The sequence below is a fragment of the Eptatretus burgeri genome, chromosome 13, assembly GCF_056783735.1.
Source record: "Eptatretus burgeri isolate ZD-2024b chromosome 13, Ebu_testis_v1, whole genome shotgun sequence".
NCBI lineage: Eukaryota > Metazoa > Chordata > Myxini > Myxiniformes > Myxinidae > Eptatretus > Eptatretus burgeri.
The window spans coordinates 69,869,101-69,894,021 of NC_140973.1; the positions used below are offsets into that span (position 1 = coordinate 69,869,101).

A 24,921-nucleotide genomic window follows, 5' to 3' on the forward strand; every position below is an offset into this window, starting at 1 on the left:
TATCTTGCAAAAACTTCGTTTTGGCAAGATAACAAGAAAAAGGTGTCGTGCAGAGCACGATACTTGCAAAATCCACCCCCTCTCCAAAGGTTGCCACAGATATATCAAACTGTCTATGTCATGAAGATTAAAATTGACAATCTTAATCAAAGCTCAGGTCAATTGGATGAAAAATCGATTCTTTATCAGATTGACATTGATGATTTTAAAAGTTTGACCTTGAGTTGATCTTTGACCTTTTGACTTCAAATAGTTGGTTTACTAATTCAGTGATGCAATATGTAAATCGTATTAAAGTCAGGTCAGGTCAGATTAGATCTGTGACTTGCTGCAGGTACCATGTAAACCTATACTAACCTGTTCCATGGTCGGGTTGTCGGCCACCAACCATCTCCCCCACCAAGATTCTTGGTGAGGAGGGTGGATGATATGGATACCCATCAGGATGAAAAACAAAACCTGTCAAGGTTTTGTGAGCTAACGGAGTTCCTTGTGAGCCAACGGCCATCCATATCTAGTGCCCAACTGTGTCTGCGGACTCCTCCGGCAGCTGGGTTACTTATGAGGAGGTTTGTGGCAGGATTTGCACTCCGACTATCTCCGATAGAATGGTACTATCCCAGCCTCGGCTGGATGTTGGCAATCTCAACGATGAGAGGGGAGCTGAGGAGTTTGCGAACAGGCCGAGTGGAGATTTGGGGGGGTCTGGGTGTTTTGGGGGATCCTGAAGAGTTGTGGAATGCCTTCATTGCATTCACCCAAGCCCGTCCTTCGGTGTACTGCAGTTAGAGCAGAGGGTGGTGGGCTCTTGACAGAGGAGTCCGAAGTAAAGGCTCACTTGGCCGGTTACTTTGAGCGACTCTGCCAAGCTGATCCACCAGCTGTCGAGTTGGATGTTAGGGGTGTTACTATCCCTATTGCTGACCCTCCAATCAATTGTGGTCCAACTTCATTTGTGGAAACACAGGCCGTGGTGAACGGGTTGAAACGGGGTAAAGCTCCTGAGATTTGTTGCATCCATGGGAGATGCTGTACTCATGTTGTTGCATGCAGTTCTGTGCTCTGCCTGAAACACAGGCATCATCCCAACTGACTGGAAGAGGGGCCTTGTTGTCCCTCTCTGGAAGGTGAAGAGTGATCGCCACGACTGCAATAACTACCGAGGGGTGACGCTGCTCTCAATGCCAGGCAAGGTGTTTGTTCGGATAATTCTTGATAGGGTTCACCACCATCTGCTTGAGCACCAGCGTCCAGAGCAGTCAGGGTTGACACCAAAGAGGTCAACGATTGACCACATCTTTGCTCTTTGGGTAATCACCGAACGCAGACGAGAGTTTCGGCAGGGGCTGCTTGCAGCCTATGTTGATCTCTGTAAAGCGTTCGATTCAGTGAATCGGGATGCCCTCTGGAGGATTCTTGGCCGTCGTGGGGTGCCACCAAAACTGATCGATCTGATGTCTGAACTCTACACTGGTACAGAGAGTGCTGTGAGATGTGGTGATACCATCTCTGACTTATTTCCAGTTGTTCCTGGAGTTTGTCAGGAGTGTGTACTGGCCCCCACACTTTTCAGCAGTTGTATGGACTGGATTTTAGGGAGGATGTCGGAGAGATCAAGCTGCGGTGCATCGTTTGGGAATGTCAATATCTCTGACTTTGATTTCGCAGATGATGCAGACATCTTTGCAGAAACTTTAGATATCCTTTTGGGGGCCCTCGAGGTGCTGAATGAGGAGTCGGAGCCACTGGGATTATGGGTTTCCTGGGTCAAAACTAAGATCCAGGCTTTCAATGACATCTTGGATGCTGCTTTCCTGTCTGTGCCTGTTTGTGGTGAGGATGTTGAGGTCGTGGAGAGAGTTTCACTGACCTTGGCAGTGATATTCATGTCTCTGCTGGCTGTGAGTCTGAGGTCAACAGATGTCTGGGTCGAGCCTAGGGAGTCATGGATTCACTGGATAAAGGGGTGTGGCGCTGCCGGTACCATGTGCGGGAGGACGAAAGTCCAAGTCTTCAGGGCCTTGGTGCTTCCAGTCTTGCTCTATGGATGTGAGACTTGGACTCCGAGCATGGATCTGAGAGGGAGACTTAATTCCTTTGGTACCAGGTCTCTTCGGAGAATCCTTGGCTATCGCTGGTCGGACTTTTTGTCCAACGAGTGGTTGCTGAGAGACTCTCAAATGAGATTTGTTACCTGCATAGTCCGTGAGCGTCAGCTGCGGCTGTATGGACATGTGGCTTGTTTTCCTGACGCTGATCCAGCTCATCAGATTCTCTCAGCGAGGGAGCCTCGTGAGTGTACGAGGCCAATGGGCCGACCACGTGCCTCATGGTTGCAACAGGTTGATCGGCATCTCAAGGAGATAGGGATGGGCCAGGCATCTACCTGGGGGATGGCCAGACGGAGGCTCCTGGAGTACCAAAGGAAAGTGGACGCAGCGACGCGCTGCTCTGGCGCATGCTCCCATACCTGACCTGACCTGAATTTTAACAGGCTACCACCGTCTTTTTCTGATTTATTAATGATAGAACCAAGCAATAACCAAACCAGAGTGGAGATGTAATCAGCCTTGGTATTTAAATGGGAAACATGAAGAATGTGAGAAATATCAAATAAGTCTTATTTAAGAAATAACCGGGATAAAAGTAGATATAAAAACAAATAAGCGGATAAATTTATATACAAATAAGTTGGAGGATGTAAAGAAAAAAAATATATATCCTTGAATGGACTGAAAACTTTGATGGTTATCAATTGAACAATGGAAAAACAATTTACTGCAATCTCAAAATGATATGTGGATCAGGAGGTGGTCAAATAAGAGCATTAAGAGAAGTTCATCATTTCATTTCTGCTCAACAAAGACACTTAAACCAACAACCAAGTTCCAAGTTATTCTTTGTGAATATACTCGATGGAAATGAAAGTTGTAAGAAAATTAAGTTATTACCTAAAGTAAAACATGAACAAATATTCGTTGGTTCACAATGAGTGGAATGAAAATATGAAAGGGAAGAAGTGCTTTAATCAGTAAGTCTCAATCTTACATTTGCTTGCATGGGAGGGAAGGGGATAGGTGGGGAGAAAATGAGTCTCCTATTTTAGATTTGCTTGTATGGGAGTGAAGGGGATCGGTGGGGAGAAAATGAGTCTCCTATTTTACATTTGCTTGTATGAGAGGGAAGGGGAGAGGTGGGGAGAAAATGAGTCTCCTATTTTCGGCTTTTGGGGGCTTGGGTCAGAAAGTTTTCCCCTTTTCATTTGAATGGGCATCCCAGTAACCCCATTTAGCATCTACTTATATCAGTGTATTTGTATGATAAATCATACCGCCTTTCGAAAAGTATTTGTCGAGCATTTATTGTGGAAAGTAAATAAAAGTTCTGGAACAAGATAATTACATGGGTGTTTAGCAAATTTATGAAGAAATCCAAAAATCTAAGTTTCTTTTTTGTATGTTGTATATTAAGATCAGTAAAGCAGACAATGTTACCCCACCCCCCAAATCAAAAAATACATAATTTGGACAGATTTATGTAGTTTGATCAATGTCATTATATTTTCTGTTGTTATTGAAGGATACTTTCCAAGAATCAAACAAAGGTAAATGATAGCAAGTTCATGAACAAAGTTAATGTTTTTTTTCCCTGTAATTTCTCAAAAAAATACAGAATTTCAGTGATTTATATGATCAATAATGCACATATGAAGGTATCAAACACCCGTATTACACAATATAAACCAAGAAGATAGTTGCAAGATGGTTAATCATGTGCAATCTGATGAATGAGTCAAAGGTGAAAATGAAACAATCTTCTGTTGTCGGGCATAAAATTGCAGAATAGAAACACAAATGTGGTGTTCCACACTAACAAGGCCATTACCTCGGCCCAATGTGTTGCTGATAAAGTCTTATGAACCAAAGACGGGTCCTTTATAGTTTCCAAGACATCTCTGATCATATTCATGGATTGTAAGTGATATAGAATGTTCAAGATGAACATCATTATCCAGGTATTCAATATCCTCATCCAAACTTTCCCATCGTCTGACTCAAAGATGGATGCCTAGTTCTCACAGTCTGGTAGTCTGCACATATCAGTACATATCAGTCAGTTTGACAAACACACACATTTTGGTAGGGAACACTTCCTTTTACAATTGCAGGCAAATAACAAGAGCTACGTGCCTAACAATTTTCAAGAAGATATAGCCTATAATAAAAGAGAAGCATTAGTTTTAAATAGAATGTCTTCTGTCTTACGCCGGTTTCAGAAAAGTTTATTTTGGGATGGGGTTACTAAACAGCTAATAACACACAAAAGGCTACCACCAATGCAATGCGATCACATAGTTTCTGACTGAAGAGATGTATACCCTGACAAAAATTACGATGAGCATTATTCCCCTGAGATGATACCAATGGCCAAAAATTACCGCGTCTGGCTCATGGCCTAATGTTGATCTCTGTAAATATTTTGTTTCAGTGAATCGAGATACCCTCTGAAGGATTCTTGGTCTTCGTGGGGTGCCACAAAACTGATCAATCTGATGTCTGAACTATACTCTGGTACAGAGAGTGCTGTGAGATGTGGTGATACCATCTCTGACTTATTTCCAGTTGTTACTTCCAGTGATATTCATGTCTCTGCAGGCTGTGAGGAAGAAGTCAACAGACGCCTGGGTCGGGCCTGGGGAGTCATTGATTTCACTGGATCATGGGGTGTGGTGCTGCCAGTACCGATGCCGGAGGACGAAGTCCGAGTCTTCAGGTCCTTGGTGCTACCAGTCTTACTCTATGGATTCAAGACTTGGACTCTGACCAGGGATCTGAGACAGAGACTCAATGTGCCATTGCTGAGAGAGACTCAAATGAGATTTGTTACCTGCATAGTCTGTGAGCATCAGCTGCGGCTGTATTGTCATGTGGCTCACATTCCTGACACTGATCCTGCTCACCAGATTCTCTGAGCGAGGAAGCATCGTGAGTGGAAGATGCCAATGGGACAACCACATGCCTCATGGTTGCAGCAGGTTGATCAGCATCTCAAGGAGATAGGGATGGACCAGACATCTGCCTGGGGGATGGGCCAGACGGAGGCCCCTGGAGTACCGGCGGAAAGTGGACACAGTGACACGCTGCTCCGGCGCATGCTACCATACTCTCAAGTCCCGAATAAGAGTAGAGGGCGGAATAAGCGTGTGGGGTGGAAAATCCAAATATCCCATCAGAGATGGGGAATCCCCCGCCATTGAATGAAAAAGGTCATACATATTCCAGATAATGAGGGAGGTGAATTGGAAACAAGACACCATTTGGTCATCATCTCGAAAAAGTTCCCCAGGGGTGAGGAACGTAGTAACCAAAAATAATTGAAATCAGATAAGCGGTTTTCCATTTATTACAAAAAACCTTTTTTCAAGATGGCCGCCCCAGTCGGCCATCTTGGATCCGGCCACGCCCAAAATAAATAGGTTCTTCCTTTTCAGGTGGTACATGTGTGACCCAAATTTCAAATCGATATGGCGAACAGTTTATGTGGTGAATGGAAGGTCGTGACGTGTGATCACATGTTGCCCGGCTCGAGCACAGAAGAGATAAAGCTGAGGTTCGGCTCGGCCGCGGGGTTTGTCCCTGGGGCATTGCCGTTTTATGTCGGCGGCTCACTTGGTGCTCATTGAATGGTGAGAATACTGATTGATATATAATACTGATTTATTTTGCGGTGATTAGTTGCGCGTGTGTACCTTACTGCTTGTACTCCATGCTGCGTCTGTATTTCCTGGTGTGCCCGTAGAAGCGGCTTCAATCAAATGGAATAAAGCCTAAACTCTGAAGGTTCTTCTCTCGTCCTCATTTCAATTTATTCCATTTGGTTTTCTCGGCTCTCTCAACCAACGATGGACATAACAAGATCTACAAACCCGATAGGTTCGACGCAGACCCAAACGCGACTGACTCAGAAATGAAATGGTCGCATTGGTTCTGTTCCTTCTCACACTATCTGACCATCATCGAAGAGGGAGCTGACAAATTGGCCGCCCTCGTGAATCATGTCTCGCCCAGCGTATACAGGCTCTTCTCGGAGTGCGACACTTACGAAGCAGCGATCGACGTGCTGCAAGCGCTCTACGTGAAGCGCAAGAACGAGGTATACATACGACATCTTCTCAACACACGCAGGCAAGCAGCCGGGGAGACAATCGATCAGTTCCTGCAAGCTCTGAATCAGCTGGGAAAAGACTGCAGCTTCCGGGCCGTAAGCGCCGAGGAACACCGAAAGGAAGGGACCCGGGAGGCATTCATCCAAGGACTTAGATCAGCCCACATACGGCAACGCTTACTAGAGAAAGCGCAACCCACTCTTGACAAGGTAGTTGATCAGGCTCGAGCGATGGATACGGCACAGCAGCAATCTGAGTCATTTGGGACACCGATGCTGCTAATGAATGCTGCTACGGTGGGAACTCAAGGAACCCCACTGGCACAGACACAGCCAGACATAGGGGATGGAGAAACACCCGAGGAGCCGGATACACAGGCCACGTCAAACTCCTCAGCAACTACTCCGGTTGGTAAATGCTTCTTTTGTGGGTACAAAAGGCACCCCCGCCAAAAATTGCTCCGCCAGAGATGCCACATGCATGAACTGTGACAAGAAAGGGCATTATTCCAGGGTATGTAAATCTACTCCAATGAGAAATAAACCCACTTCTGCGGCTCTCTACTCGCAAAAATAAACTAACTGCAGCCTCCCCGGGGAATCTATCCAAGGCTATCATCAACGTACGAATTAACGGGCATATGGCTGAGGCACTGATTGATACAGGTAGCTCTGAAAGTTTCGTCAACAGCTCGCTAGTGAAGGGCAGGAAATGCAAAATCCACCCGACAGACAATACGGTATGCATGGCCGCCACATCACTACAGTCCCGCGTACGAGGGTACTGCAATGTCGAATTGGACGTAAAAGGGTACACGCATCGGGATGTAAGGGTACTGGTGCTTCGTGATTTATGCGCAGATGTAATTCTGGGTCATAATGTCCTCAAGCAGCACACGAGCGTCGAAATACCCTTTGGAGGAAGCAAACCTCGTCTGATTTTAAATGCCTTGACTACCGCGGAGGTAACGTCCCCCCAGCTGTTCGCTAACCTGTCGCCGGTCTGCAAACCGATAGCGATCAAATCGCGGCGATATACCACTGCTGACATGAATTTCATCACTTCAGAAACCAAGCGATTACTGGAAGAGGGAATTATAGAACCGAGCGATTCGCCATGGCGCGCACAGGTGTTGGTAACCAGCAGTCAGAACCATAAGAAACGAATGGTTGTCGATTATTCCCAAACGGTCAATCGCTTTACCCAACTCGATGCCTACCCCCTGCCGCGCATAGACGAGATGGTCGAACGCGTGGCCAATTATAAGATATTCAGCACCATCGACTTGCGAAGCGCCTATCACCAAATTCCCATCCGAGAGGAAGACTAACCTTACACCGCATTCCAGGCAGGTAGACGACTCTACCAATTCAGAATCCCATTCGGTGTCACGAATGGAGTAGCTTGCTTCCAACGGGTTATGGACGACATCATCTCAGATGAAAACCTCAAAGACACTTCTGTTTACGTGGACAATGTCACAGTGTGTGGTAGGGATCAGGGGGAACATGACATGAATCTGGACAGATTCTTGAGCATTGCTAGAAAATATAATCTGACTCTCAACTACGAGAAATGCGTATTCTCGGCAAGGTCAATTGACCTTCTCGGTTACACAATAGCCGACGGCACGATTAAGCCTGATCCTGAGCGATTGCGCCCACTTTGTGAGCTACCCCCACCTCAGGACCTGCAGACAATGCGCCGGGTGATCGGCATGTTCGCTTACTATGCGAGATGGATTTCGCAATACTCCGAGAAAATACATCCCCTAGTGCATTGCAAAAACTTTCCACCAGATGCCGCTGTTGTAACAGCTTTCCACAACCTCAAAGACGATATCAGTAATTCCGTGGTATTATCGATCGATAGCTCGGTGCCCTTCGTGGTGGAGACCGATGCTTCAGATCACGCCATAGCTGCTACGCTTAATCAGTCTGGGCGACCCGTCGCGTTCTTCTCGAGAACTCTCTCTGGAAGCGAGCAGAGACACTCGGCGATAGAGAAGGAGGCGTACGCCATCGTCGAAGCGCTGCGTAAATGGAGACATTATTTACTGGGAAACCACTTCACGCTCGTTACGGACCAACGATCCGTGGCATTCTTGTTTGATGGGGAAAATAACGGGAAAATTAAGAATGAAAAAATCATGAGATGGCGAATAGACCTAGCCTGCTATAGTTACGACATTGTTTACCGGCCCGGGAGGGAAAACCCTGCTGCAGACACCTTCTCGTGGGTCTACTGCTCGGCGGCAATCAGTCGGGCTTTGCAAGACCTCCATGTGTCTCTTTGCCACCCGGGGGTAACCAGAATGGCACATTTCATACGCAGACAGAACCTGCCCTATTCTATTGAAGATATTAAACAAATGAATGCTTCATGCCCTGTTTGTGCTGAACTAAAACCCAGATTCTATGGTTCGGCTTCTGGCAGACTGATCAAGGCCACTTCTCCCTTCAAGAGACTAAACATTGACTTCAAAGGGACCCTGCCGACCGAGACAGACAACAGATACATATTCACTGTTGTTGATGAGTATTCAAGGTTCCCTTTCGCGTTTCCGTGCTCGGATATGACCTCGGGCACTGTCGTGAGATGTCTCTCTGACCTCTTCGCTATGTTTGGGAAACCTTCGTACATACATTCAGACAGAGGGCCGTGTTTCATGTCGGCCGGGCTAAAACAATTCCTATTAAAGCACGGCATCGCAACTAGTCGAACGACGGGTTACAACCCACAGGGTAATGGTCAGGTGGAACGGTATAACGGGGTTATTTGGAAAGCCGTAACTCTGGCGCTGAAATCAAGAGGACTGGGCCCCGAGCGGTGGGAGGTTACCCTTCCCGACGCTCTGAATTCCATACGCTCTTTGCTCTGCACGTCCACCAATGCAACTCCTCATGAACGAATGTTTACTCACCAACGACGTTATGTTGACGGCCAATCGGTGCCCAGCTGCCTAACCCATTCCGGAACAGTGTTCATGAAACGCCCGGTACGACAAAGCAAGTATGAACCCATGGTGGAAGAGGTCGAACTCATCGATACGAATCCAGAATACGCTCATGTCAGGCTCCCGGATGGCAGGGAGACCACTGTGTCGGTTCGTCATTTGGCTCCCTCAGGCACTCCTCCCGCAGGTACACCACCATCTGGCACACCTCCCTCTGACATCCCCTCCCCAGGTGTTCCCCCCCCCAGGGGGACTCCACCCGAGAAGGGTGACGACGGAGCTGCCGCGTTCCACCCGAGAGCGATCGGGGAGTCATCTCCGGTACGAGTCGAGGCTCACCAAGAGGATCGGAAGCCTCCCTCAAGTGAAACCGCCATCTACTCCCGGAGAGGCCGGCGAATAATACCCCCTCGCCGACTCAATCTGTAAAGGGGATTATCGGCATCCTCGATGCTCATGCTCCTATATGCTCGTTACATAATATATCGATGCTCATTACCATGCTCCTACAACTCAAAATAATCCTCACTGCTTGGCATGTATGCTTCTGTAGTTTAGATAGCTCGCATTGCTTGAAATGTATACTCCTGTAGCGCTGAAGTAATCAAGGTGCGTTAGCTGGGCCTCTAGTTACATTTTAAAGACGGGGAGAATGTGGTGAATGGAAGGTCGTGACGTGTGATCACATGTTGCCCGGCTCGAGCACAGAAGAGATAAAGCTGAGGTTCGGCTCGGCCGCGGGGTTTGTCCCTGGGGCATTGCCGTTTTATGTCGGCGGCTCACTTGGTGCTCATTGAATGGTGAGAATACTGATTGATATATAATACTGATTTATTTTGTGGTGATTAGTTGCGCGTGTGTACCTTACTGCTTGTACTCCATGCTGCGTCTGTATTTCCTGGTGTGCCCGTAGAAGCGGCTTCAATCAAATGGAATAAAGCCTAAACTCTGAAGGTTCTTCTCTCGTCCTCATTTCAGTTTATGAGTTATCGCACTCACAGCTATAAATGTTGACGCCCGGACAGACGGACAGCCAGACGACCTGGGTGACAACAATATCCCCCTTCCACCACACGGCGGGGGATAAAAAAAGTCGAATAAGCGTGCAGGTCCGAATAAGATTACAGGGTGGAAAAACCCGAAATGTGACAAATATAGAACATGGATTTTATTGTTCAAATACATACATTACAATGCCAAGATGCGTACTTGGAGATCGTTGGCAGATGAAGGAATTTCGGGATTAAAGACGACATCTCTCGACGGGACAACGTTGTCACCCTACACGCTCGCCGGTGTAAATATGACCTGAGGGTGGCAAGAACGATTTTTTAATGAGCAGGTCGACCCGAATAGAGGCAGTGTCGGGGGAATTTTCACCTCGAAAAAAATAAGCATGCATGCACACTTATTCGGGACTTGAGATACCTGATCTGAATATGTCAATCCTGTTCAACTTTCAAGTCAATCGGATGAAAAATGACGATTTTAGAAATTCGAGCTCAAGTTGACCTTTGATCTTCGACCTCAAAATCAATGGGCGACTGAGTTGAGATGACAATTTGGTGAAGTTTCGTGAAGATCGGATTTAAATTGTGACCTGTAGGCGATTGACAAACAGATAGAATAATCAAATCGACTGACCAATGAACTTGCAAAATCAGAAACAAACAGTCAAACACCGGTCCGTGAATTATAGTGAGGATACATTTCAGTTGTTTCTTAAGCCCTGAGTGAAATAACAAGCTCAAATGAGCTAAGATCCTCGTCCTCTAAATGATGACGTCATAAAAACGAATATGACGTCATTGTGATGCATCAGGTTTGCGATAAATTATCTATGCTAATGCCCAGCTTGATTCCCGCAAACAAAATTCAAACAGCTTGCCAAGATTCGGAGATAATGGTATAGGCGATTTCCATTAGCGGCGATATTATGACGTCAACTTTTTTTCTAGGAAGAATTTCCAAAATCGGAGATGGTTACTGCCTGCGCGTGGGCTTTCTGCATATACATGGCAAGTTTCACGAAGATCCGATGAAAACTCTGGGTTGTGAAACAAAAAAATTGATACGACGTCATTGGATGCATCATATGTGCGGTAACGTCATATTTGACATCATATGTGTGGTAATTAATCTCTGCTAATGCCCTGTTCGATTCCCGCAAACAGAATTCAAAAAGCTTGCCTAGTTTAGGAGATTTTTCTCTCGGCGATTTCCATTAGCGGAGATATTTTGACGTCATAACTTTTTTTTCTCGGAGGAATTTTCAAAATCAGAGATGGTTACTGTCTGCGCAGGGTATTTTTACATATATATGCCAAGTTTCAGGAAGTTTCGATGAAAACTGTAGACTGTGAAATAAAAAAGTCCACAAGAAGAAGATGAAGAACAACAACGTGAGTAAGACTTAGAGATCCTCTACGAGGATCTAAAAATAGAATTAAGCACATCATGGTTGCACAAATTGCACAAGAATTCGTTTTATTTGTGCATCAGTCAAGCAGAAAATGTGCCGCAAAACCCATTTGTCATTCTTGTTTTTAAAAAAAAAAAGACGAAAAAAGAATGTGCTTAAAAAAAATTTAAGCCTTGGTGATATGAAGAAAATAGATAAAATAAACAAAGAAAAAAGTTCATCTCAAGTTTTCATATTGACAAAGATTGATGGTAAATATTGTCCTGTCAAACTCGGCTGTTCGTGGGGGATATGTTCCTGAAAAACGCCGCGATGTCAGGGACTGAAAATGTTGGAGCATCATTTGAAAAACATGGTCTCAGCTCGTGGAAAAGCGATTACACAGAACACATCAGGACAACATAAAAAGGGAACAGCAGGAGAAAGGGGAAACACCAACAGCAGGGCGGAGGGAGAAAGTAGACGGAGATGAACAAACAAGGGATAAAGGAGAATACACAGAGAGTGGACAATATGGATGCATAAACAAAAAACATTTTGACCAGCTTGTGATATTGTCAAGGTCTGAGGAGACGGGAGAGGCTGCTGCCTGTCTGTCAGAAGGATAAGAGATTACTCCACTCTCTGCCGTGACATCAGCAAAGAGATAAAGAGGAATTTCCAGAGGGGTCAGTGAGAGCATTGATGAAGATTAGGAATAATATGGGGCTGAGAACACTACCTTGGGGTACTCCAGCTTTGACGAGATGAAAGGTTTCCATTGAGAGCTAAATGTTATCGATGAGAGCGGAGGAAGTCAGTCATCCAAGAGTGGAGTTGGCCTTGGATTCCAGAGGCAGACAATTTGGAGAACAAGGCAGGATTCCAGACTGTATCAAAAGCTCGAGATATGTCCACAGAGACGGCACTGATCTCATGTCTGAGATTGAGGGCCTCCAGCATTGTTTGGAGAGTAGAAGCAGCATGTCCAAGGTAGAGTGACCAGGTCTGAATCTAAATTGATGATCTGAGATGAGGCTGTTGGAGAAAAGCAATGATGGATTCCATGACCTTGCTGATAATTGGAAGTAAAATAAGTTAATTGGGCTGTAGTTAAGGGAATCCGTTTTTGCACCTTTATGTAATGCTGTGATGTTGGCTGGTTTCCAATTTCCTGGGTGGATAGAGGAGACGAGGCCTGAAGTCAAAAAAAAAAAAAAAAACGCGAATATGTGAAGCGCTAATTAGCAGGTCACACTTTATGACCCACAAATAGCAGTGTCCGACAGTTTTATAATTGAAGTGTGCAGAATAGGGCACAGATTATACGTATATAGGGTACAGAATAGGGTACAGATTATAGATCTGTGCTTGTCAACATTTGTTGTTGAAGTTGTTGTTGTTACGTCATCACCAAAGGTGGACAAAAGTTATGTTTGCACCCCTGTCTGTGAGCAGAATATCGCAAAAAGTTATGGACGGATTCGGATGAAATTTGGTAAACAGGTTGGGTATGTGACAAGAATAAATGGACTTGATTTTGGTGAAGATCCTGAAACTGATCCGGACACTATAAATTTTTTTAAAGTGATATTTCACAAAAACATAAACTGTTCAATTTTCAGCCTGATGGAGATATTTGCTGTTGGGGTGCGTTCTCGTTTTTAGCTCGCCTGTTCGAAGAACAGAGAGCTATAGTGATACCCCCGGTGTGAGAGTGAGCGTGAGCATCAGCATGAAAATGTTAACGTTTTTGGTGCAAGTTATTTAGAAGCTTGCCATTCATTTAATATGTGTACTTGGATGCTGATATTTGGCATGGAGGTTCCTTTGGGGTATACTATTGGTGTAGTGAAGTTGAAATTAACAAATGATATTAATTTTTTTTTTTTTTTTCAACCTAAGATGGTGTCAAAGCCACCCAATGCTCACCCGTTTATACTAGACACTTGCCATTCATTTAATATGTGTACTCGGGATGCAATGAAGTCCAAATGAAATCCATTTTGTTGGTGCACCTTTTTCAGAGACTCAATATTTGTGAAGTCACAACACCACATATTACTTTTTCTGTTAGATGCATTTCTCATGGCAAGGCAAGTCGGTAATGTATTATTGCATAATGTTGATAAATACCATTGCACATGCACTGTTATAATTGTGATGCCATCATAATTACAAATAAAAATGATACTGCATGGTAGTTCGACTTATTCATTAATAATGCTGCCACTGTAACATGACCTGCTCTCTGGATGTCACTTTCCATTTTCAGCATTGTATTAATAATATTTTTGCATCCTTCTAGTCTTAATTCAAGCCTGGTGTTGGCTTAGCGGTTAGGGTGGCGGCTTGGGATCCAAGGGTCCTGAGTTCAAGCCCCGTTGGCTGCTGAATTAACACCAGGGGGTTGACTCAGCCTGTCATCCTTCCGAGGTCGGCGAAATGAGTGCCAGTGTACTGGTCCCGGTGTATGCCCCGGTTAAAATAGGTGTACCATATCCCTGTGTGTCGTAAGAGGCGACCAGGGTTGGCGTCAGGAAGGGCATCCGGCCATAAAACATTTCCTCAAGAAAAAGCCAAACCCCTGCACAGCAGGGAAAAATGGCTGTAAAACGGTCATTTTTTTTTTCTTCTAGTTCAATTACAATAAATTATCAAAAAAGTCATTTACTGAAAGTTTTTTGGTAAATTCATAGAAGGTACTTCAGTATTTTTGGCACAAAATATTTTCTCTGTGTGTTTATTTGGTATTTGTTGTGAATTTGTTATTTTTTTATTTCAGGGCAAATAACCTGTTTATATCTTCTTGGAAATCAAGGAGCCCATTCATATAATGGAAGCAGTTTTTTTTGCAACATGTGTGGAAAAAAAACGTACAAATCTCGAGTCAATTTTTAGCTAGCCTGTTCGAAGAACAGAGAGCTATAGTGATACCCCCGGCGTGAGCGTGAAAATGTTAACGTTTTTGGTGCAAGTTATTTCCTTTCTCATATGTTTTTATCTCCCACACTATTTTTTTTACTGATTACAATATACAAATACATATATTGCTTTAAAATTATTTGGATCAGACTTCACTGCAATGCTTTATAAAAAATATTATTAGACTTGTCGTTGAGCGTCAGCGTTAAAATGTCAAAGTTTTTGGTGCGTTATTTCCTTTCTAATGTTTTTATCTACCACACTATTTTTTTTACTGATTACAACATACAAATACATATATTGCTTTAAAATTACTTGGATCAGACTTCACTACAATGCTTCATAAAAAAAATATTATTAGACTAGTCTTTTAAAAACGATAAATGTATAAACACGCGGGCATTGGGTGGCTTTGACACCACTCTGGTTTTTGTTGTTGTACCCCCCCCCACCCTCGCCACCCCCACCCCAACCAATGATGGTGACAACTGAAACCCAAATATTTTGCCAATTGGGCACTGAATGTTGCATGGAACTATTTGATTGAACTGAGCAGGCCGTTGCTATGGGAGACCAAACTCATGTTGCACAGGACAGTCTTTGGCATCAGGAAAACCGTGGGAGACCATAAGACAAAAATTCACAAGATAATCATTCATTAATATTCTATCCACTAACAATTTTCATATATTTATTGTTCTCTCCAGCATTACGTGTGACCTCTAATCATGAAAAAGTAAAGATGTTTAAACTTTTAACAGATTTTTCAGCTTTAACCAAAATAATAAAATTGCCTAATTTTGAGCAATAACAACAGTAAAGCATTTATTCACTATTCTCTTTCTCTTGTTTTGTTTTTTTTTTCCAAGAAAATGGGTTACCCATTTCCTAGTGGGTTACCTGAAAATTATTTGCATAACCCATTTTAAGGTTGTACATGATTTTCAATTTGTCCAGAAACCATAAAACACAAATGCAAACCACATGGGGCATTCAAACAGTCAATCAACGAGATACAATAGTCCAATACACAAAAAAATAAGCATAACGAGGCACAAATGCATTTAGATATTTTCTTACCAATAGTACAGCACATACAGACTATGTATTGAAAAACAATAAAACCGTTGGTGGCTTACACATATCAGTATCTGACGAAAGGAAACCCAGACACGTGGGAGGAAGTGACTCAGCCCACCATGCCTGTGCCATATCCACACTCGTAAAACTTCATCGAAACAAGGTAAAATAGTGGTGGGAGGGAGAGGGGCCGGCATGTAAAAACAACTAAAACTAGAAGAACACTCGGTGGAGCTCATCCCTCTGCCACGTAATGCCTGATCCACAAGAACATATCGGGCCCATTATATTTTTGAAATATCATGCTGCACAGTACGACATCGTTTTTGGCCCGATCGCTCAATGGTGAAGAATCACTTTAAAAATTTAACAATTCTCGTATCCAGATGCGGATTCGAATCTACACCAAAATTGAATCAATTCTTCCTTGCCAGACACCCGACCTGTCCACCAAGTTTCATCTGAATCCATCCACAACTTTTTGAGATATCATGCTATTTATTAGTTTAGCCAACCTCTCAATGGTGAAGAATCACTTAAGAAAATTCCAGTAGTCGGATCTGGATCTTCACCAAAATCTAATAGGTTCGTCCCTTGTCATACACCAAACCTGTCCACAAAATTTCAGCCGATCCGACCACAACTTTTTGAGATATCCTGCCCACAAACAAACAAACGAAATTGCTCGTTGAGCAAGGAATTGCCGGAATAACTTTGTCATATTTCCATGATCTCTGAAAAAACAAAAACCTGGAAATCAATTGGTTCTTATAAGTCGATAGTGCTACTGTTTAATGAGTTATAGCACTTAGTTTGGTCATGATCATAACTTGGAAGTCAATCGGACTTAAAAATGTCGTTTTTATCGCAATTTGAAAGTTTTGACCCGACCCCCCTGACATTGAACCCCCGACCGCTAAGAAGCGTGTTGGTGTGACACCCCAATGAGACATATTGTTGGATGCAGTATTGGAAGATGCACATTTTGGATTTGGTTTGAAGTTGATACGACTTTTATTTAGCGGACGTTATTGCGAAAATAAGAATTTCGGTTTTTCGGTGACCTTGACGTTTGACCGAGATTCATCAAATACGCAAGTGTCTAAGTTGGAACATGGCCCACGTCTGTACCCGGTTTGGTCATGATCGCTGAAACGGTGTGGCTGCTACGGGGTAAATAAACACACAAACAAACAGAGACAGAAAGACACACGGAATGACACACACAACCGACCAACATAATTGCCGAAATCCGAAGGATTCCGGCAATTAACAAACAGAGAGAAAGGGGTGAAAACATCACCTCCTTCACCTTCAGTGGTGGAGGTAACTATAACAGAACTCAGTAGAGCACACACCTCTTCCAGGCTGAACTATTTAAGTTTTGTATCCAACTGATAAGCCGGATCTGCATCCGCACCTGAACCAAAATCGAATTGGCTTGTTATTTTCACTTTCCCAACTCATCTACCAAGTTTGGTCAAAACTCCTCCATAACGTTTTGATATGTCATTTTTGGCACTATCTCTCAATGGTGAAGAATCACTTTAAAAAATTTTAATTCTCATATCCAGATCCTGATCTTCACCAAAATTGAATCAATTTGTCATTATCACACACCAAACCTGTCCACCAAATTTCATTTGAATGTGTATACAACTTTTTGAGATATCCTGCTCACAAACAGACAAATAAAATGAAATTGCTCGTTGAGCAAGGAATTGCCGGAATAACTTTGTCATAGCTCCATGATCTCTGAAATAACAAAAACCTGGAAGTCAATTTGGTTCTTACAAGTCGATAGTACTGCTGTTTCATGAGTTATAGTACTTAGTTTGGTCATGATCATAACTTGGAAGTCAAATCGGACTTGAAATGGCGTTATCGCAATTTGAAATTTTTGACCTGACCCCCCTGACATTCGACCCCTGACTGCGAAGAAGGGTGTTGGTGTGACACCCCAATGAGACATATGGTTGGATGCAGAATTGGAAGATGCACATTTTGGATTTGGTTTGAATCAATACGACCATTTTAGCGGACGTTATTGCGAAAATAAGAATTTCGGTTTTTCGGTGACCTTGACCTTGACCTGTGACCTCGATTCACCAAAAACGACAAGTGTCTAAGTTGGACCATGGCCGAGGTCTGTACCCAGTTTGATCATGATCGCTGAAACGGTGTGGCTGCTACGGGGTAAACAAACACACAAACAAACAGACAAAGACAGACACAGAGTGACACATACAACCGACCAAAATAATTGCCGAAATCCAAAAGATTCTGGCAATTAACACACAAACAGACAGACAGGAGCGAATACATAACCTCCATACACCTTCGGTGGCGGAGGTAATTCAACTTTAAAAATGAGGACAAAAATCACCAGTTATTTACAAAAAAAAAAATTGGAAAAAGGAAACATTGTTAATGGTGCCATGAATATCAGGAATGTTACAGAGAAAGGCAATCTGATAAAAGATGGAGAATTTTGAGAAAAACCTAACTTGCAAATGATCGCATGAAATGAAACCTCAAACGATTAACTTCGATTAAGTATGTAAAATTAACTTCATCCAAGAAAAGTACAAATTTCTTGATTGTCTCATGATGGCATGCATTCCCACCTGGTGAATAGCTAAGCCCATACATTGCAGCATTCTTTCCGGAGTCTCTCTGAGGTCAGTAGCAAAGGACGGAATGTTACAGATCAGCACAGAATCTTCCTGCAGCTCCTTAAAATCGACAAGAATGCTCCCTTTCTCTTCTATTTCATCCTGCGTTGTCAGTAACAAGTGAAGTGGCATGAAGGAATTAAATACAGGAAATTGCTCTCCCAATGTTGAAGCAAAATTTGAGCATTGGATTGGAGAGAAAATGTAAACATTCACCTAAAAGTTTACATTATTTTGTTTTTGTGTCTCAAATACAAATTCTCTTTGGGGTTGCCTCAGTGCCACAAAATATTAACACTGGCAAATCTTAATGAGCAATCAATTAAGTTAATTTGCATTTATAAAAATAAAAAAAAAATTAAAAACCAAAACCTTCAGAATATCCTAAATTACATCTTACCGAAGGGATTTGGATATATGGTTGGATGGATAGATGAATAAATAATGTCAACAGGTGAGAAATGGGAAAAATACGCAAGACAATAAAAAATCAGAACCTGATGCCTTACGAACAATTCCCATGAAAAAAAAAAAAAAAAAAAAAACAGAGCAGTGCATTTTTTTTTTTTTTTTGAGTTGTGCATGTACCTCATGCTTGAAGCAGCATACCTTGTTGTACAACTCAAGTCTTTTTATGAAAAACGTTTCAAAAGATTGCACTTTCTGAAGAACATCTGGCATCTCATTGTAAGCTGGAAAACACAAAAATCATGTGAAGGACAAGTAAGACACTGCACATCAGCCATTTTCCTGACTAAAAGTGGATTTTTCTCACTCACCTCCACTATTATAAACACGTGAATAAGAATAGTACCTGAAAATTTTCCACAGAGAAGAAAACATTTTAATCAAATAGAAGACCAAATACTGCATTGGAGTCATCAGAAAGAACATGAATAAGCCAAGAGCAAAGATCGAGTCATCACCTAGATTGGATTCAGGTTTCAGCCACCACACAACCCTCAAACCCATTCAGGCACAGCCAAAGTGAGCCTTACGGAAATTTTTTTGCAAGAATTCACTTCTCCTTAGACAGATGGATAAAGAAAGATAAATAAAGAGAAAGCAAGAATTAGAATGAATAAAGAGAATTGTGAAAAAGTAGAAAGAAATGTGAAAGGAACAAAGAACAAAAATGTCGGGAAGAACCCGGATAGAGAGATTTCAGTCGTTACTCCCCAAGCTTAAATGTAGCAACAGGTACAAGCTACCAGTTTATTGCCAAATAAGGTATTTAGTCTCACCAAATAAACATCTCTTATCTAGGATGTATCAAAAACACCCTTACAAAGGTTCCTGAAATGGAAAATAAATAAATAAATAAATAAACAAACAAGTACATATACTGAAGTAAATGTATGAATAAATAAATATATATATATATATATATATATATATATATATATATATATATATATATATATTGTTTACTGAAACCTTTTATATTTTTTCAAGATATTATTTACATAATTATGTTTGAGTATCTGTTTAGAAGTCGAAGCTGAATAGAAAAACAACTCGAATGAAGTTGATGGCGTGCCATCGCAAATCCCCACGCTTCCCACCAAAAGAAAAGTTGAAAGTTGGCAAAAAAGTTCCACCAGAAATGGCGAAATGTAAAATTTTGAATTTTTTTTTCTGCTTTAACCATTGTGACATGAAGTCACAATGGTTTGTACTACCACCCCCCCCCCCTCCGAGACATGAATCTGGGGGTTAAATGAAAAAAAATCGTTACAGATTTTGTGCGTCCCCCAATGTTGATTGCATATACAAAGTTTAATTTGAAAAATCTGTTAAAATGTGCCCGTAATTGCATTTTTCGGAATTTGATACTTTTTAACCTACCCTGGGGCGGGGCAAAAATGATACTGCTCTTGCACCTTCTTGCCATTTGGTGATCATAACCACCAAGTTTGGTAAATTTCTGCACAACCATTTAGGAGGAGATAGCGTGACAGACAGACAGACAGACAGACCCGATTACAATATCCTCACCGGTTTTTTTTTCATAAAAGGATGAGGATAATGATGAGTATGCAATGATAGTCCTCAACACAAGGAATAATCCACATTGTCTTTCAAAATGGTGAAACTCTGACTGATGCATACACACACACAAACCCACAGACCAAATACATCTTTTCTCAACAAAATTGCATCAATAAATGACCCAATCAGAAGGTGGAAGGCTCGACGTAAGATTATATTACAAACATGACGTAAAAAGGGTAGAAGAACAACTAATTTGAGGTTGTAGTCATTTAATAACCAGAGTTGGTGTCAAAGCCACCCAATGCTCGCCTGTTTATACATTTATCGTTTTTTAAAGACGAGTCTAATAATTAATATTTTTTATAAAGCATTGCAGTGAAGTATAATTATAAAGCAATATATGTATTTGTATATTGTAATCAGTAACAAGAGCGCAAGTGAGCACAATATATGCCCTAACAAGAAGGTATACACAGAATTGTGCTACGACATGGAAAACAGCATCCTCGTTGCCATGGCAACCACTTTAGATGATAAACGTATGTCATGACACACCGTCTCCACAGTCTGTACCTATCTACCAAATATGAAACGTGAAAGTTGAAAACTTTGGGAGTTAGAGTGCGGACAGGAACGGACGGACAGACAGACAGACAGACGGACGGACGACCGGTATCACATAATACGCCCCGATATATATATATATATATACATATACATATACATATACCGGGCATATAAAAAAATAGTGTGGTAGATAAAAACATTAAAAAGGAAACTAGAGGGGGAGCACTCGGGAGAGTGCAAAACCTCCGCCGCCAATACTGCTGGGTCACTCAAGTGAACCTTATATCTTATTCATTAAATATGATGTCAACAGTGCTGACAGTTATAGTTCTTTTCTCCATTTTTTTTTTGGGGGGGGGGGTTGGAAATCACTTAAAACATGTATAAATGCAATAAAAAGAAATTGAAATTTTGTTGAAAAAAAAGTTGCAAAAAATTTTTTCTCTACCAATTTTTTTGGGGGGGGGGTTGGAAATCACTTAAAACATGTAGAAATGCAAAAAAAATATTTTTCTCTAACAATTTTTTTTTGGGGGGGGGACCAAATCCAAAATCTAATGGCATGATCCTTGGACCATACCTAACCCCCCCCCCCCACCAAGTTTCGTCGAAATCCGTCGAGGAGTTTTTCCGTAATACAAAAAAATTTAACATTTTCACACTCACACCGGGGGTATCACTATAGCTCTCTGTTCTTCGAACAGGCGAGCTAAAAAGTAAAAAAAAGTATTGTGCAACTGACCTTCACCAGGGAAATAGAGTTGCCAGCCTTTGTATGGTGAAAACTTGTCCAGTATTGGCGGCATATGACAGGGTCTTTGAGGATTAGTGTGTCGCTGGAAATTCCTCCCTGTGTGAATAAAACTCATAATTTCATCATTCTGATCCATCATTATCAGTTCAAAGGAAAACGAGTCTGACCTGCCCATTGGTCATTGAACTCAATTACAGACAAAAAATGTTTTTTCATTACAAATGCTATTACAAGATCAAAGAACAAATACTTGTAAATCCACTCCAAAACATCAGTAATACATGGTTTCAATGGACTTGTGAACCTGGGCTGAAAACTGTGTTGTGTCTGATAATGCATATACATGTAATTTTACCATCCCAATTTGGGCTGTCAAAGCAAGCTCACCCCTTTTATTTCCTGACTCTTTCCAAAAGGTTGAAGAGGTGTACAATGGGATCCATCCATCCGTTGGGACCATACTCTGTGCAGAGCGTTGGTGCTGCCTAAGCAGTCTCCTTGGCTATTGCGCAACATCCTGGACAGGTCGCCACTCTGACACAGGATACCAGCATGCTGGTACTCATTTTGCCAACCTCGGAAGGATGATAGGCAGAGTCAACCCCACCTGGTATTAATTCAACAGTAAAGTAGGATTTGAACTCAGGATCCTAGGATCCCAAGCCCACCACCAGAACCATAAAGCCAACACCAGGCATACAATGGGATGAATGCCAACCAATCAGATAAAGAATCGGCCTTTACATTTTCAGCCAAACCAAAAGAAAAGATGCCAATTATTTGGCCCACAATGATCCGAATTATTGTTTGGCACCCATTAAAAGCATTCAGTAACAACAAAAGATTGAGAATGTGAGATGTGAGCTTATCATTCAGAGATGATACATATTCAAAGCACAAAATCACTCAGACGGAGCATTTCTTTCGGGCACAGCAGTGCATTTTTGACCATAGATTCAACTCGCAAGCATAGATGGGGTTGTCAAGCCAATGTTCCAATATGTGGTGCAAGGCCTGAAAGAATACCTGGACCTGCAGATGATACTACCTAAAATGTGTACGACCTCCGAGAGAAAAGCTCATTTCACATCTTAATCCAATGCATCACCTCTCTTCTCTTATACAATCTCCAGGCTTTTAAAAGGAGCCAAAGGCCAAAAATAGCTTCTATCCTGTGGGTATTCATAATCAAGGCTTGACGATTCAAAAACACCCACCAAATGGAATCACAACATTTTCACAAAGCTTGGATAGACTATCATATGCAGGCTGTGGGAGAGCCAGAGACGGGTCAGCATGGTTTTCAACCCAGGTTGAATGTGGCATGGAAAGAGTGACTTACGCAACGAACTTCATCCAAACTTGCACCAAGAACCTTACTATCCAAAAGCACGCGATAATTACCGTATTTTCACGCAAATAACCCACGGGCTACACATTAAATTAGTTCCAAAAAACTCCAACTGTGGGGTATACTCGTGTGCAGGTTATACAGTATTTCACCATATGGCACGTGACATAACCACAGGAGGCTAAGTTATATGATCAAGAAGATACGAAGAGGGGCAGTCTTTTTGTTTTCAGCAAGTTTAATTAGAATATCTTTACCCTGGACGCGTGAAGTGAAAAGCAGGGTTAAGCGATTGGTAGCATAAGCATGTATGTCGTACATGTCTGTATTTTATGAGCATGCATCGAAAAACATTCAGTTGAGGAAATTGGAACTTCACATGTTACACGACCATGTGATATAGCAGTCGCTCTTTGGAGGTCAACGTCGGCCAATTTTCTAAAATCCTCAATTTTCATCCAATTGACTATAAAGTTGAAGAGGATTTGCATGTCAAGTCAATGAATTCAACCACCAACTATTTTTTAGGTCAACATCGGCCAAAAGGTTAACATGGGCCGAAATTTCTAAAATTGTCAAATTTCATCCGATTGACTTGAAATGTGAATAGAATTTTCACATCACCTCACTGAATTCAATCACCAATTATTTTTGACGTCAACATAAGCCAAAAGGTCAAATTTGTGAAATCCTCAATTTTCATCCAATTCACTTGAAATTTGAACAGGATTTTCATAAAAATGACCATCATGTGTTGCATGGTCTGACAGCCATATTGGATTTATGCGAAAAATCTTTGATGGAGAAACCGCTTAACTGATCAATACAAAATTTAACGAACTGATCAACTCCACATGGGAAATGTGGTTTGATAAAGATGACATCATTGGTCACGTCGTATGGCAGCCATATTGGATCAAAGAAGAAGAGAAAAAAAAAAAACCTTGAAAAACAAGAGTTGGCTCGCACAAATCCCTTAAAAAGACTGCACGGGATACGTATTCTATGAATACCATCTAGTTCCAACGTGGCTGCCACACCACGTGACCTATAACATTATAATTATCTTGAAAACATTCTGCATGAGTATGGTGACAATTTCGTGTCAATCTGACAAGCGGTTGCAGAGAAAAACACTCACGTTGTGTGTGGACAAACAAACAGACCCAAATGTAATACCTTCTCCTCTGGTAAGGGAAACTGGAACAGCACTCGGTAGAGCACATAGCTCCACCAAGCCAAATAGACCATGTGGAGGTACTCGCTATTACCTTCAGAAAATGATTTTCGTTGTGCAGATCACCAATCCGAATGAAATTTGGCATACTTAAAGAATTTTAGACGCCGAGTTCAAATCAACTTGTTTCCACGTCGAGGATGTGACACAATTGGTCATTTTTGGCAATTAAAGATACACCGAACATTAAAGCACGATTTTGACACAGAAATGAAGAATCAAGGATAGACTGATATGTACGTCAAAGAAAACTCTTGTGAGGTCTTAAAATGATACAATATGTTTATACAGAGCCCTATTCACTGTTATTAAAGATGTTTATAATTAAATGTCGTAAACCGAAGCAGTTACATATTTTTACCGGCCGAAAACGTCTGGAACGACCAGACAGGCCTTCGAGTTGACCAAGGCAACTTTTTGCTTAAAAGGCAGCCACACTGGCTATTAAAGGTAGTTGCATTGACTATTAAAGACAGTTACAGCGCCTATTAAAGACAGTTACATTGGCTCTTACGGATTAAATCAAAGACATAGAGACTGCACGACTCAGCCTGATGAAAAGTATAACCGCCACAAGAAGATTACTGTCTTAGAACTCCAGTATTTCTTGCTCTGAAGCGGTTGCTGAACTAAGCTCTTGACTGCTGTTGTTACAAAACTCAAGTCCACTATTACATGCTAACCAATCTGAATACTACTGTGTAGTAGATTACCACAGCAAAAGCAGTGTGACACCCACATTCACAGTTCGTCGTCAGAATCATCGTCAGTTCTGCTTTCATCATCCATAAGTTCCATTTCTGCACGGGTCTGT

The 24,921-nt window shown here is 42.1% G+C and overlaps 1 protein-coding gene across 9 annotated transcripts in view; it reads right to left on the minus strand.

Annotated features, from left to right (window-relative positions):
• The window catches only part of MCM8 (minichromosome maintenance 8 homologous recombination repair factor), a 125,419-nt gene that overhangs the window by 56,998 nt on the left and 43,500 nt on the right, over window positions 1–24,921 (minus strand). For 8 of the 9 annotated variants that reach the window (XM_085852875.1, XM_085852882.1, XM_085852880.1 and 5 more), the window contains 3 exons: window positions 21,508–21,615; window positions 18,813–18,895; window positions 18,156–18,305 (listed from right to left, as the gene is read on the minus strand). In XM_085852875.1, the coding sequence (XP_085709001.1) occupies window positions 18,156–18,305; window positions 18,813–18,895; window positions 21,508–21,615 (341 nt within the window). Of the gene's footprint in view, window positions 1–10,309; window positions 10,394–18,155; window positions 18,306–18,812; window positions 18,896–21,507; window positions 21,616–24,921 lie in introns of those variants that run through there. The other variant, XM_085852884.1, reaches the window with a different exon arrangement.